We start from the raw sequence: 15,923 nt of genomic DNA, 5'->3' as shown, positions 1-15,923 counted from the left end.
TCCTATCTGACTTGTAACTATTGCAAACATTCTAACTGCACCAGAGGCTCTACATGGTAGGGAGTTGCTAGGACAAACAAAAATCTACAGACTTCTTAAAATAATATTTCTCCTACAAACTCAATCATATCAGAAATAAATGAACTGATGATTTCCAGAAGGTAGGTGAACACACACACACACACTTAATTTCACCTCTAGTAGATACAGACTAGAGCATTTCACTGGAATACCATTTAGAAAGGGTTACAAGACACCTGCAGGCCTTGAAGAAGACAAAGCTTTACTACATAGAACAACTTTGAAAACTAGGCTTACAATGTTTTTGATAAAGTACTGGTACGGTACTATATACCGGGGTATGTGGAAATCAAAGAACTATATTTAGTACCGGTGCCGTACCTTTCATTCACAGAGGAACAGTGATGAGAATTTTCCTAGTCCTAAATATCTAGTGCTAAAAGTCTAGATCTAGACTGATTTGAATCACAGCCTCAGGAGACAAAGACATACCGGTATTAATAAATGTAAACCAAGTAGAAGACATAGATCTAATCTAGCATTAAAAAATGTGTGACATGCCTAAAGAATTAACAAAAAAAAAACAAATTAACTGTGATTAAATTTTCTTTTTTTTTAAAATAATAGCTACAAAAGTTTTAATGTAAAAAAAATTAAACATGCGACGAGAATATATATTATTAACAATATGTTACAGTGAACAAGTTGTCTGTGAGTGATGTTGTGTGAACAAATTGTCGGGTGAATAAAAAGTCGTGAAAGAAATGTCAATGAGCAAATTGTCATGGAACCTTTTTCAAGAGCATGTTCTGTGTTCAGCCTCACTATAAACACAAAAAAAGACTGCTCCTGGTAAAGCCTACTCGGATCCAAGCATCAAGATAAATGGACAGGAAATAAATACAGTTGACAGACTCACCTTCCTTGGCGCACGCTCTCCAGAAATGGAAAGATTGATAATGAAATCCATTTACGGTTATTTACGCACCACCAAGGCCAGTGCATCTTATGGCAAACTGTCTACAAATGTTTGAAATAGACAAGGTATCACTAGGGATCTATAGAGCTGTCATCCTTTCTACATTGCTCTATGCCTCAGAAATGTGGATTCTATATAGCAATGCAAAAAAAAAAAACTGAACTGAACCTCTTCCACATGAAAAAAAAAATTTAAATACCCGGTAGCAAGAAAAATACCAGATACCAGCCAGTACTGAAGTCCTTCGAAAAGCGGGCCTGCAAAACATCCTCACAGTCTCAGCTGCGATGGTCAGGACACATCTGCAGAATGGAAGACTCTGGCATCCCTAAACAACTTCTGTATGGCCAATCAAGGGAAGGAAAGCTCACAAGGTGGACAAAGAAAACGCTTTGACACCCTCAAAGCTTCTCCAAAAGCTTTACGCATTGACCCTGTCACCTGGGAGACAAAAGCACTATTGATAGAGCATTATAACATCGAGCTTTGGAAACTGGCGCACAAATTTCTGAGGAAAAGATAGCGCTGGTAGAAGAAAGCAAGGCCAGCTGAAATAACCTGCCCAGTGTGCAGCCAGGCTCACATTTAGGACTCCCCCCAGTTCCACCTGGATGTTGTCCTCATTGAACCATGAACTATACCATACCGGTATAGCCGAGTGCTTAAATTAGAATGTTGCTTAAGAACTTTTTGTTCTCATTCCAGCAGAGCACTCTAAATGAATAGATCATATTGTGAGCTACTGAAACAAAAATAATAAGTTTCCACATACCGGTATTTCAAAGTTGAGACACACTGCACAAAACTAAAACTAGCTATTTTGATGTATCTGGCATACAAAATAAAGGAAGTGTTCTGGAGTGCACTGCTAGTTGCAACGACTTTTTAATTTGGAATTTACCAAATTGGTTTTCAGTTATGGAAACATTGTATGAATGCATGTATTTATGGCAGTTATTCTAGAAGCTTACATGCTGTGGTAATATCATATAATCAAAAAACTGTTTTTTTTTACCCCTCTTCAGGTTCTCAACTTCCATGTTTCAATAAAGGTATCAGTGCAATCAGAGCATTTAAAGACAGGTTTCACATGAGTTCTACAGAAGAGCAGCTTCAGCTTATTGTGGATGGTCTTGTGGAAGCCAGCTTGCATTCACTTACTACTAAATTGTATGATAATTTCCAATACTTTACTAATGGTATTCTTTAACTGACAAGTTAACTTGTATGTAAATATGAACTAAGTGCGATTTTAAGGTTTTGTTGCCAGGTCTACAGCTGTACCATTAAACTAAATTTAACTCTGAAATTCTAAATCTTATTTTATAAAAGAGACACCTCATTGATGCTGTGCTTAGTCTTGTTATTTGTTTGCATTTTATTGTCATTGAATAAAAAAATGTGCATAAAACCAACTTCTTGGTTAATTTCATCAAGTTTCATAAAAAAAAAAATGAAAGAAAAGCACAGTAGTTTCAACATCAAAGGTTTATTACATGAATGTATAACATCTTTAGTCAAATAGCCCTGAGAAAAAAAAAAAAAAAAAAGAATATTAGAACATTGGAAAGTTTCAATATAAAATTAAATTTCTAATCAATTACTGGTACTTGCAAACTTACCAAAGCCCATATCCTCATCTGAGTGATCTGACTCTTCTTTCTTAGCTTCCTTCTTTTTCTCTTCTGAAATAGAACAGTTCATAGCCTTAATGTGTTGGCACCAGAATGTGTAGCACTAGTTGTGTGATATCCAGATGAGAATGACTAGTTATTTGATAATACAGTAGCTCTATATTAAGGTGTTTTGAATCAATAGAGCTTTGATACTTTAAATAAAAACAGCACTCACTTATTCCCTTCAAGGCCTCTTTTTCCACTTGGATACTAAATCCCATGCATTTTCATGGACATGAAAATTGCATAGTAGTATGCATCTTCATAATAGTCTACTAATATTGATTAGAACTAGGCATTTCTTTCTGACAGGGTTAGTAGCACTTATCCATGACATTTTTTTAAAGGATGAAATGTATGTGTGTTTCCCACCCGTTTATGTGATACATAGTAAAACATACACAAAACTTAGCATTTATCAAATCAATTATTGTTACTTGATTTTGGAAATAATAAATTGCCAATATGCCACAGAAACAATGTTATCAGTTGTGGTGTGTCCACAGAAAATGTAATGAGTTATCTTTCAATCAAGTAACAACTTGACTGTCATTCCAAAACCTCAAGCATTTTTTTTTTCAAATATTTATTTTAAAACACATCACAAATGGTTGCTTTTCCATATTTTTAATTACCGGTACTGGTATAACAAACATTCTTAGAGATGCCTTCTGTGATGGAAATGTACATTTTTAGTTCCTATGTGTATCTTATAGATACTAGAGTCATGGTGTGCATTTGAGGTCATGTTTTATTCTTTTATTAGCTTACTTAACCCTTTGACAAATAGAGTCGCCGGTACCGGTTGACAACTAGAGTCGCTGGCAATCGTCGATTTTGGGTTGTTTTGTTTACGCATGCACTACTAGTTTTTAAATAACTATTTATACCTTTACTAAATCTGACCTAGAAGAGCGATAGTGATGCTATTTTTAGGTGTTTATTTTGTATCTGCAGGGTGTTAGAATGGATTTTTAATTTTTTGAAAAATACGTGTTTTTTTTTTTGCTAGCCTAGAAAATGGAACATATTTAGGCTTTACTAGAATAAGATTTTAATGGGAATATTAATGTTTAAGCTGTAGAATATGGATATAATGATTGGGGTAAGTGATTTAGAACCATTTAAGACTGATAATACTGAAAATAAATTGATGCTAGATCCAGTATTGAATATGTTAGATCTAGTGAAACAGGATATTGGAAGGCAACTAAATATGATGTGATATTTTAATGTTTTTGAGCCCTGTAGGCCTATTTATGACTTTAAACATGATGCTTAACCCTAGGTCTATTTTTCCTAATATAAAAAGAAGGTTTTTGTTAGTTTCATTAGTTTTTTTCTGTGAATTTAGTCAAAAAATTGATTTTTTAAAATAGCTGATACCGTCTCTTAGCGATGGGGTAGATAGTTTCTTACAACTGCTTAGTGGTGAAATGGTTAAATCCTTCTCATAAACAAGAGCCTGTAATATATAGGGCAATGTAGGCCTATTTGAATGTTTAGTTAACATTTGCGTACTAAAAAATAGCTTGGGGGGGGGGGGGGATTAGACCTATTAGCGTTTTTTCCCTAGCAGAATCCAACCTTGTAGTTTCCCTGGTTTTTACGAGTGAAATCATATTTACGGACTTTTCACAGCTGTATGCAAAATATTTTTGTTTTCGATCTAGACTCATGATCTAAGTCACTAAAATTTGCTGACTTTTTCAAGGCTGTGAGAATTATCTTCACTGAATTTACAGTAGATGTATTCAAGCACATTTTCATTTACCAAACTTATACACTAAATTTTGCAGACTTTTACAGGGCTGTGTGTGAATTATCTTCTCTAGAATCTAGTGATTTTATCTAGAGACTAGATCCAAGTCACTAAAATTTGTGGACCTTTCGCGGCTGTGTGCAAATTATCTTCACTAAAACTACCATAAATCTAGACTCTAGATCTAAGTCATTAAATTTGTGTGCAATTTAACTTCTCTAGTTACTAGTGACTAAGCATAAATCTAGAATCTAGTGTATTTCTATAGTAATGTAGATGTATCGAGATCATTAAATTGACTAAAATTCACGAAGTTTTCAGGTTAGGTGTGATTTATCTTCACGAGATATAAGCTAAATCTATATTTTTTATTAGATCTATTTATTTTATTTTAGCTAGATCTAGAAGATTTACGGACTTTCCATGTGAAGTCACTCTTACAATTACAACAAGAAGACTTTAGGTAAGGGAGGGCTCGGAGGGGTGTAGCCTACAAAATAGGCTGATAATTGCTCTAATTATAGACAATAGTCACCATAGACAATAGTCACAACAGACTAGATCTAGCTTGTCTTTAGTGGTAACAATAAATGGAAACAAACATTTCTACACTGCTTTCAGAAAAATACTGCCAGGTGAAATGCTTGCTTGAGCCAAGGCCATCTTCAATCACTGAACATTTATAATATAATAAATCTAGGACAAGTACCTGCAGGAGCCTTGCTTGCAGCTGCAGCAGCAGGGGCTGGAGCAGCAGCAGCAGCAGGGGCAGAACCAGCTGAACTACCAACATTGGTGATCAGATCTTTAACATTCATACCATCAAGAGCCTTTGCAAACAGACCTGCCAATGAGTTCAATATATAGATTAACAAGTTTTTAAATATTGAGTAGCTACAACATTTACCAATTCATGGCATGCTACATTTAGGTATGCTTATTAGGATTTGATTTAGAGTTACAGTATTAAATTAAAATTTTAGATTATTAATTTTTTTATCCAAATATACATACCAGGCCAGTATGGTTCAACAGATACACCAGCAGCTTTTAAGAGAGTTGCTATTTTGTCACTCTAAAAGAAAAAATATACATGATATATACACACACATCATAGTGATGTATTCAAGCACATTTTCATTTACCAAACTTATGCACTCAATATATACATATAGATAAGATATACGGGTATATACATTTTATATATACATTACACATTTTGGCAAAATTGTAAAAAAATTATGTTTTAAAAAAAAACACATTGGCTATCTTATTTGAGTTTTGGTTGCAAATTGGATGAAGGTCAGGTCAAACATGTTAAAAAAAAAATAACTAGTGGATCTTTTTTTTGGTTTATATCGCAGAAACTTTTAGTTTTGTTATTAAAACATTGCGTTGAATGGTTAATTTTTAGACAGCCTAAAAAATGCTTTGCAATGATACCAATTTTATTTTGCTGAGTTAACCATTTGGCAACTAGTCGCAGAGAGTCAGATCTTAGGTTGTTTCATTACCGGCGCTGTTCTAAGCTTTTAATAATTTAATTTACACCTTTTCAACTCTAACAGAGAGCGATAACAGAGCTATTTTTACATGCTACGGTAATTAGATGTTTCTAGCTTAAATGATCAATTTTTGTGAAAAAATGGTATCTTTATCAACTGGAAGATATTTTGAGTAGGTAGTACACAGTTTTAGATCTGAACCTGAAAATAATAGAGAAAGTGATATTGACATTCTTCTAACTAATAGTAACTTGTACTGATTTACTAGATTATGTAGATCTAGAATTAGTCAAGATGTCATTCATATTCTAAGATAATAGTAACAGAGTAGATCATCAATTTACACCTATGTCCTATCTATAGCTAGGTCTAGTAAAGAAAGAAACTATTAAGTATTGGGGGATGTAGACATACTCACAATGACAATAGTCTCTGAGTCTAAGTCTAGACATTCAACTCTCTAGGAAAAGAGTCACTAGAGCTACAAGTTAACTAGATTTGACCTAGATCTAGCCTAGACCCAAATCATAATTTATGTTAATTATATACTCTAGATTTAGATTTAGTTCAAGATCTTGGAAGTTAGATCTAGAATACTAATCTAGCTAGAATCATAGAATCACCTACTAGATCTGAGTCTAGCCTTTTATTAGATTTAATTAGAATCTAGAGTAATCTAGTGTCAATTTTGAAGAGCTTCATATTGGGTTTGCATACATCGACACTAGCAGCTGGGAAAAAGTAGCACTGGATAGATCCACATGGAGAGAGAGATCAAAAGGGAAGGGTCTCGGATTGCAGATGTCATACACAACAGAAGCAAAAAGGGGTGAAAATGCAACAACGCCTGGTGAACACATATGTGTATCAAGGATTGACCTCTTTAGTCACACAAGAAGTTGCAAAGGGAAAAGATCGTCTCTCGAGACATAAATGCCACAGAATAATCTAGAAATCTAGACTTCTAAAAGATAATTAATATGATCTACGCTGCTTCTGCCCAGCACTAGTTTACTAGACCTAGATCTTGTGATAGATTGTAACTAAGATTATAACTAATTATCTAGATCTATTCTAATAGTTAAAACTTAATACTCATTGATATAAGATAAGATATTGATCTATCATCCAAGAATCTTATTCAAATCTACACTATATAGCTTCGTCAGGATATACAGGATTACCCATCATTATTCATATAAGGCAATGATACGGTAATTTGAAATTAAATTTCATATTTTCTGGTAAATACGTTCAGCTTCTAAAATCATTTTAAAATGTAGAAATAGATCTAGATCTCTAGACTAGATCTAGCCTCTAGATCTGGTTTCATTTTTTTAAAAGAAGATAAGTTCTTATGCTGGTAGATTAAACTTATTAGAATTGGAGCTAGATCTAGAAATCTACTTACTAGATCTAACCTATGTGGTTTGTTTCTAGATCAAAGTTCGGAAATAAGCACATGCGCCAAACTTCCTGTCTTTCTTTGAACTTGACTTATTAATTTTGAGTTTGAAAGACCTAAACGTTTTATTGCAAATGAAGAAAAAAAGTCCAACACCGAGCTGGCAATCCGTTGGACTGGCATTTGCTGGCAAGCTTTTTTTTTTTTAACTTTTATTTTGCCAGCATGCCAGCTTTATTGTATCCATGTTCTGCAAAAGAGCTCACAGCTCAGCAGCATAAAGCTGGCTAGAAGAAGAAGTATCCATGTTCTAAATAGACATAGATCTAGAAACAAATACATTTCACAACCCAGACTCTCCTTTCCCACTTAAAGAAATGGATGACCTATCAATTCTTGTTTGAAATTTGAAGATAACTTTAGCGAGTATGAAACTGTTGCAGGTTAAAGTTTATTCTTTGTAATATCTTCGTATTCTGTTGACCCCAAACATCGTTTTAAAGCTCACCAATTGCTGCTTCTATGTGTGTAATTAGTATTGACAATTCCAGTAGGTACTTTGACATCCTTACACTACTGCCCTATAAACTGCTAGACTAGCTGCTATATACTAGAGTTAGAGTATAGTCCATTTTTCTACACATAAAACGGCATAATTTTGCTCTTACATAACATAGAAAGATAAATGTGGTATCATTGTGACCCTCTCAGCAAGCGCTACATAACTTAAATAGCTTCTGTTCATATAGATTTTTTTTGTCTAAGTACCTAATTCCAGCGGCTTTTGATTTGAAAGTAATCTTGTATATAATAAATATTAATAATAATAAGTAAATAACTATTATATCACCGAACGGCCTAACAAGAGGCTTTTAAATAGAAAATGGGATACCCTAACCTCGTTTCTAGGCAAAGTGGGACCAATAAAATGTGGGTGTTTTTTAAGGCAGACTGAACGACCTACCTTTACTCTGGAATCTAGACTCTATCATCTATGCATTGTGTAGGTACTTTGATTTTCCGGTTGTGCTAGATTTTTTTTTGGTTTCCGGAACTGGTAGTTAACCGCTGTCAGTATATAAGCCCAGGACAATAGGCATTGTGTTCCATTCTGATATTGTTTTCAAAATCCATGCTCAAAAGGATAATCAAAGCTTTTTTATCGCACAAGGACAGGATATTTATTAATTCTTTAGATCTACATCACCATAAATTCTATTGTTTTCATGGAGATCCATCGTGTTGAGCATACTGGTAAGTTGACCACCAAATTCTTTTTTATTAAGCTCATTCTACATTTAAATTTAGTTATTTGGGTTAGTTTAATATTAAAGCTAATTAGTTTAATAAAGTTTATTGCAATAAGTGCTCCTGTTTAGTGGCAAATGCCAACGGACTGGGCCAGGTCTAATTTTTTAAAGTGAAACCGGCCGCCATTACTAGACAGGAAGTGATAGATCCTATGTTTATCAATGGCTGCATCCTTTTTGTATTTCACATTCCCTTTTGAAATCCATCATAATCCTTCATTTTCTTTGATCATCGATGATTTAAAACTTCATAAATAATATCTTTATAATGATATTTACTCACTACTTAAGTTTTGAAAGGATTTTTTAAAAAATAATAATATTTGTCGCGATAATGGCCGATAATTAAAAAATAATTATAAATCTTGATCTAGTTGCATTATCGTAATTGTTTTCCACAATCTATCTAGATCTATGAATTTTAATTAAATTATTTCACTTTTAATATATAATACTAAGTAAATATAGTGATTCTAAGCAAATCTAGATGAGTAGACAAATAAAAAGTCAATAGTATTCATTACTAGATTCTAGATCTAGAGTTAGATCAAATCAATGAGAGATCACTGATCAATCAAATCTAAATAAGTAAATTCTAGATAAGATTTCTTGGCTAGATACAGAGACATAACATAGATTTTTATACAGGATCAAGTCCTAAAAATATTCTTTTAAAATTAAAGTTGTTTATGACATTTATGTTGATATGGTGTTAAATGAAGCTTCAATCATGACTAAGAGCTTTATTTTTTTTTCTCCACAGAGAACATCATTGGCGATGGGCATAACTAAAGGAGGCTGCGATGTGACATGATTGTCATACACACTAATGTGACAGCAACAGACAGGGATGTTATAAATACTTTTACATATTCTGACACCATCATTGGGCGCAAGCAAAAAAATTCATATATTGGAAAATTATTTTCGACCTGGTGACGTATTACATTTACTTACTGACGCCACAGATCTATAACAAAAAAAGTTGTGTTAACACAAATCTCAGGTTTCAAAATAATAAAAGGAACAACACAATTAATTTCATGCATTTGTGTTGAAAATTTTATTTATATAGCTCTGAAAGTTAAAAAATACAGCCTATTAATGGAAAAAAAGTACTTTGTCATTTTTTTTTACATGTTGTGTCACATCATAAAGTGTAAAATATTTTCTTGGACTTCTATCTATAATTTAAAAGTAAAATAAGTATCAACAGATAATAAAGCATCTCTGTTTAAAATTGTATTCAATTATCTCTTAAGGTTTAAAAGTTAGAGTCTTCTAAATGTGAAAAAGTACTTCTTGTCGACCGTTTCTTTTTTTTACAAGTAACCTCACTTTAAAAACGAATAAGAACATTATGTCACAGTCTACCACTTGTTTGAAATTGAAATAAATATCAGGACATAATCATGTATTTCTGGTGAAAATTAAATGCAAATAACTCAAATAGTAAATAAGTTACAGCATTTTTAATGTGAAATTTTCCTTTTTCGGTCACAATTTTAAAAAAATAATATAGGCAAAATTTTTGCCACTAAAATTGCTATAACTTCTGTTCTAATCAACTTAGAAACATAAATGAGGTATCAATAAACTCAGTTCCAAAAGCTCTAACTAACTATATTAGTTTCAATACAATATATTGAGTCTGAAATTTTTATCAAAGTACCTACATTGTGAATATAAATAGTGTTACAAATGAACAGTGATAGGTAGAGGTCAACGTATGACCCCAGCGAGATGACACAGCAGCTAGTGTTCCCTGGAATCTACATGTACAAAGACAGGATGTGACGTGTCCACACGTGTTGTTCCAGGGGGACAGTTACTAATGAACAGTGACAGATAAAGGTCACTACGTGTGACCCCGACTTGATGACACTGCAGCGAGTGTTTTCTGGAATCTACATGTATAAATAAAGACAGGATGTGACGTTTCCTGACATGTTATTCCAGAGGATACTAGGAGTGTTTGTGCAACTTTGGAGAAGCGATTAGGGACTCTATATAAGCCAGAAAGTTAATGTGAAAGTCAGTCATATGGAGTCGTGACAGTCGATACAGACAATGTAAGACGTGTGCGGCTCTGTGGAAGAGAAATGTGTACGACTCGATGCAAGTTAACTAGGGTAAAGTTAACTGGAGTGGACTACTGTCGTTAAAGTCTATACAGCGAACTACAGTGGACTTGAACCGTTACAGTCGATACAGTCGATGTAAGACGTGTGCGGCTCTGATTCGGTAGACTTGAGTACGACTTGGTTCAGCTTTGGGAGACCTGGAGCGACACTGGGAAGTGTGTCGTTGGTCTGTTCTGTGGAATACGGCTCGAGGAAAGTTGAGAAGAGATGAATTGCAACGAAGTGAAGAGATGAATTGCAACGAAGTATAGCTAACTGTAAACTGACAGATATTGTACAGTCTTCTACGCTACATGTTACAGTAACGAATTGTTAGAGTTAATAGTCATTAAAGTTATATGAAACTGAAAGTTTAGTCGTCAAGTTCTTTGCTGTGTTTTTATTTGTGTGCCAACTAATACATCTAGCCAGAAGATTCAGAAATACGTAACAATATCTATATTAATATAGACAAAAGAATGATGAATTCATAGGTCAGGCCATTATGGAGTTATAGATTTTATAACATAAAAAAATTGCCGAAACTTGGTTAAGCATGCTGCATGGCCAAAAAGATCTTTTACACCAGGGCAGTAGCCAGTTGTGAGTAATGGGTTAGGGTAAGGTTAGGTTACTTTCTGGATGTAGTCTAGTCAGATCTGGATGGCTAGCAAATATAATTTAGCGAAAGATATATGAAATCCACCTATTCACCTAGATCTAAAAATCTATAAGTTATAGATCTAGATCTGTTTCTTTTTTTTTTTTTTTTTATTTAGCTTACACTTAGCCAAAATTTAACAACATCGATTACTTACGGTAATTGCAACTTGGTCATCTGCAAGGATCAATGCGGCATACACGCATGCTAACTCGTCTTCTCCTGCCATTTTATTAGCTTTTTTTGTATGGATTAATAAAAAATTATAGTGTACGTCGCCGGATGGCCTTAGCTCTAAAGAGAACGATACACTTTTGTTCCTTGGTAGATTGGAAAAGGAAGCGGAAAAGGTCTAATATTGCAGACTTCCGTTTTGTTTTGCTTTTTCTTAATCACAATTATTCGCTTTATTCTTTTTTCTTCTTTCTATTATCTTTTAAAATACAAACGTTACTTCAGAAGGAAGATGATTACGTCCTACGCGTTTCCCTAGATTCATCTAATCATGCATGTTAATCAATGACTTAAACTCTGCCAAGTCATTGGTTTTCTTGGCTGACTAAGAAAACTTATTCCATTCTCTAATGGCACTAGAAATCTGTCCTAGCATTTATATTTGTGTCGTTCTGATTATTTTATTAGATTTTGTTTTTGTGTTTGAAAAATAATTGATTCGTTACTTTTAATGTCTTCTATCCTCAAGCGTCTCTAAATTTAATGATTTTACAAAAGTTGTTACTCTAATCACAAATGTAGATATTTGTTTATTATGAATCGCACTGTTCTATTTTGTGTCTGTTCTAGTTTTTTTGAGTTGATGCCCCAATTTCCCAAAGAATTCTTATTCTATTATTGGCCTTACCAAGGCTAGATAACTTAGACTTAGACTTAGGTCCTCCCGCGCCGTTCGGCGCATTGGGCGGCAAGCTGTCTCCATAATGATCTGTCACTGGCAATGTCTGGAGCCTCCTCCCATCTGGTGTCCACTGTTCTGAGGTCCTCCATGAAGGTGTGTCGCCAGGTAATACGAGGACGTCCCTGTTTGCGCTTTCCTCGTTTTGGCTTCCAGGTTATCGCAACTCTTGGTGTGCGTAATTCATTTTGACGTAGAACATGTCCCGCAAACCTCATGCGACGCTCAGTCACAACCTCACTAAGTGTTCGACTCCCAGTTCGGCATAGGATTTCCTTGTTTGAGATCCGGTCTGTGTAACTGACTCCCAAAATCCGTCTCAGCCATCTCTGTTGAGCCACATTTAGTCTTTTCTCAATTTTGACAGATGACTTCCACGTCTCACATGCATATGTAGCAGTTGGAATGACGATTGTGTTGAGAAGGTGTATTTTTGTCTCGAGTCCAATGGCTTGGCTAGTCCAAATAGGCTGCAGCCTTTGGAAAATGCTCCCTGCCTTTCCTATTCGACATGCTACATCATGGTAAGCATCTCCATCATTTGTTATGATGCTGCCAAGGTACGTGAACTTGTCCAGCTCTTCAAGCTTTGACTCGCCAAGTCTGATGGGGACACCCTTTGCCTTATATCCCACTCGCATAATTTTAGTCTTATCCAAGTTTATGCGGAGGCCAATTTTGGGTGCCTCTCTGTCTAGGCTCTCCGTCATTTCTTGAATGCATTTATTTGTAGCCCCGAGTAGTGCAACATCATCAGCAAAGTCCAAGTCCATCAATCGGAGTTGTTCATGCCATGGAATACCAAAGGCAGTCTGGTTCATTGCTCTCCTCATTATGTAGTCGATGGCTAGGAGGAAAAGGAAGGGAGATAAGATGCACCCCTGTCTCACACCTGTCTCGATTGTAAAAAACTCTGTTGTTCCCTCTTCTGTTTTAATGCAGCAACTAGACTGACTGTAAAGGCGTCGTAGGATCTGGACGATTTTTTCTGGGATACCGTATTCTCTAACTATTTTCCATAGTGATTCTCGGTGGACACTATCAAACGCTTTTTTGAAGTCCACAAAACTGATCATTAGCCGTTGTTGGTACTCAAGACTTTGTTCTATGATATTTCGTAAAACGAAAATCTGCTCTGTACATGATCTGCCTCTTCGGAAACCTGCTTGTTCTTCTCTGAGCCTTTCATCTACAGACTGTTGAAGCCGTCTCAACAAAACAGTGCTGAAAACTTTGCCTGGGACAGAGAGGAGAGTAATGCCCCTCCAGTTGTTGCAATCTGCCAAGTTGCCCTTTTTTGGAAGCTTTACAATCACTCCCTTTTGCCAGTCCTCTGGGACTTTTGAAGTTCGCCAACAGAGATTTAAGAGATCAGTCATTCTGTTAACAATGCACTGTCCCCCATATTTTAGCATTTCTGCTGATATCATGTCTAGTCCTGTTGCTTTGTTATTCTTTAGCACTGCTATGGCCATGGTAACCTCCTCAGCAGTTATTGGGTCTGTCTTGACCTTGAGATCATTGTCTGGAGAGGGGTCCTTGAATATGTAAGTTAGGTCTGGCGACAGTTGGTTAAGGGTCTCTTTAAAGTGCTCTACCCATCTTGCATCCTGTTCTTCTTTGGTTAACAAAGTTTTGCCTTGCTTGTCTTTTATTGGTGCCCCATGTCCACTCTTTGCTCCAGTGAGATCTCGGACAATACGATGGAGGGTTTTTGTGTCATTTCTGCTTGCAGCTGCTTGTGCCTCTTGTCCCTTCTGCTCAATCCAGTCCCGTTTATCTTGCCGACAGCTTCTCTTTACTTTCAGATCTGCTTCCCTATAGGCTTCTTCCGCTAGGCTGCGATCCTGTGTTTCATTTTTCTGATCTCGTCTACGTTTGGCCTCTTTCCTCTCATCTATCAATTTCCATGTTCTGTCTTGTATCCACCGTTCCTTGTATGAGCCTCGCCTCCTTCCGATAACTTCTTCCGCGCACCCAATAGTGGTATCTTTGAAGTTGGCCCACTCTTCTTCAAGGGTCAATATATCTGCAAGAGCCTCAAAGCGGTTCGTTAGTTTCAATTGGAACTGTGCTGCAGTATTGCCGTCTTTAAGCTTCTCTACATTAAATGGGCGGGGTCGTGTGGTTTGTTTTGGTTGGCGTTTCAATCGGAGCTTACATTTGCCACTGACAAGGTAGTGGTCTGAGCCGATATCAGCTCCTCTGCGGGTCCGCACGTCTAACAGAGATGACCTCCATCGTTTGGAGATGCAAATGTAATCTATCTCGTTGAAGGTTTCTCCATTTGGTGATCGCCATGTTTTTTTTGTGTATTTGTTTGTGCTTAAAATATGTGTTTCCAATTGAAAGGCTGTTGGATGCGCAGAGAGAAATCAAGCGCTCGCCATTATCACTGATGTTTTCTGCAGAGCCATATGGTCCCATTACATATTCAAAGCCAGTTCGGTTGGGATTGATTTTGGCGTTAAAGTCTCCCATCAGTAGAATTAGGTCGTGAGTAGGTGTTTCATCAAGAGTGGTTTGTAGTTGATTATAGAAATGATCTTTGATGGTATCTTCTGCATCCTCTGTAGGAGCATAAGCTTGGATGGTAGTGACTTTAATTTGCTTTGTTTGGAGTCGAGCTGTAATGATGAATGATTCAGAATTGATGTCATGTGTTACACACAAGATGTTAAGGACACGACTAGCTCAAGACAGCAGCGGAATCATCCAAGAACTGAAAACAACTGTCAACACTTGTCACCGAACAAAATAAGTGTCGAGTTCATTTAAAAACAAAATATATGAAATACTAGACTTCCATACATTGGAATGAAATACATCAAAGAAAAAAGTGAGAGTCCTAATGTATCTAAAATACATTTTTCAGCATTTTTGCAAATTTCTTCACTTTGTGCCGATGTTTAAGTGGGCCCGAAGGAGCCACGTCGCCGGCCGAATCTGGCCCGCGGGACATAGTTTGGGCATCACTGTCTTAGACCATATTGAAACACAATTGTGCCATAAATTCTAGGATGTCACATTTCATACTACATTTCATCCCCACAGACATAAAATGTTCATCCCATGATCTGCAGTTTTGAAAACTAAGTAATTGTCATATTCCCGAGATTTTGCCTGCATATCACAATCATAGGCATATATATATATATATATATATATATATATATATATATATATGTAAATGTGTATGTGTGTGTGTGTACACACACACATAATGGATCTTTAGTACATTCTGATCCTTCATTCTTTCGGAAGACGTTTATTGTACTCTAGAATAGGTTATTCCTGAAGTTAGTGGGAAAACTGTAGACATCCAGCCCTTGCCAGCAAAGGGTTCTGGGGTAGCGCTGAAACCTCCTCCAGCTGGGTAAGGGGCGGAGCCCCGTGCCAGGCACTATTTCCGGTATTTAAAACACAAAAAATGCATATTCTGAGGTATCTACAATGCATAATCCTGCTATTTAAAAATAAAAAAAATTTAGTTCAAAAAGGCAATCTGCTTTTTTGATTTAGGACTTAGACTTGGATTCTTCCGCGCCGTTCGGCGCATTGGACGGCA

The 15,923-nt window shown here is 35.8% G+C and overlaps 2 protein-coding genes across 6 annotated transcripts in view; one reads left to right on the top strand and one right to left on the bottom strand.

Moving 5' to 3' along the window:
• LOC106051947 (phosphatidylinositol 4-kinase beta-like) overlaps positions 1-2,415 on the top strand; it is a 97,210-nt gene extending 94,795 nt beyond the window's left edge. For all 5 annotated transcript variants that reach the window (XM_056016470.1, XM_056016466.1, XM_056016467.1 and 2 more), the window contains one exon: positions 2,026-2,415. In XM_056016470.1, the coding sequence (XP_055872445.1) occupies positions 2,026-2,210 (185 nt within the window). In that variant the 3' untranslated portion in view covers positions 2,211-2,415. The remainder of the gene's footprint in view (positions 1-2,025) is intronic.
• A 62-nt stretch (positions 2,416-2,477) lies between these two features.
• On the bottom strand, positions 2,478-11,785 carry LOC106078731 (60S acidic ribosomal protein P1-like). Its single transcript, NM_001311261.1, is given in 5 exon segments — positions 2,478-2,527; positions 2,623-2,685; positions 5,148-5,282; positions 5,453-5,513; positions 11,600-11,785. Coding segments are annotated over 5 exon segments (345 nt in total). The 5' UTR covers positions 11,672-11,785; the 3' UTR covers positions 2,478-2,513.
• Positions 11,786-15,923: the final 4,138 nt, after the last annotated feature.

The sequence above is a fragment of the Biomphalaria glabrata genome, chromosome 17, assembly GCF_947242115.1.
Source record: "Biomphalaria glabrata chromosome 17, xgBioGlab47.1, whole genome shotgun sequence".
NCBI classification, from domain to species: domain Eukaryota; kingdom Metazoa; phylum Mollusca; class Gastropoda; family Planorbidae; genus Biomphalaria; species Biomphalaria glabrata.
The sequence above is the reverse complement of the archived record's forward strand: the minus strand, read 5'-3'. Positions and strand labels throughout refer to the sequence as shown.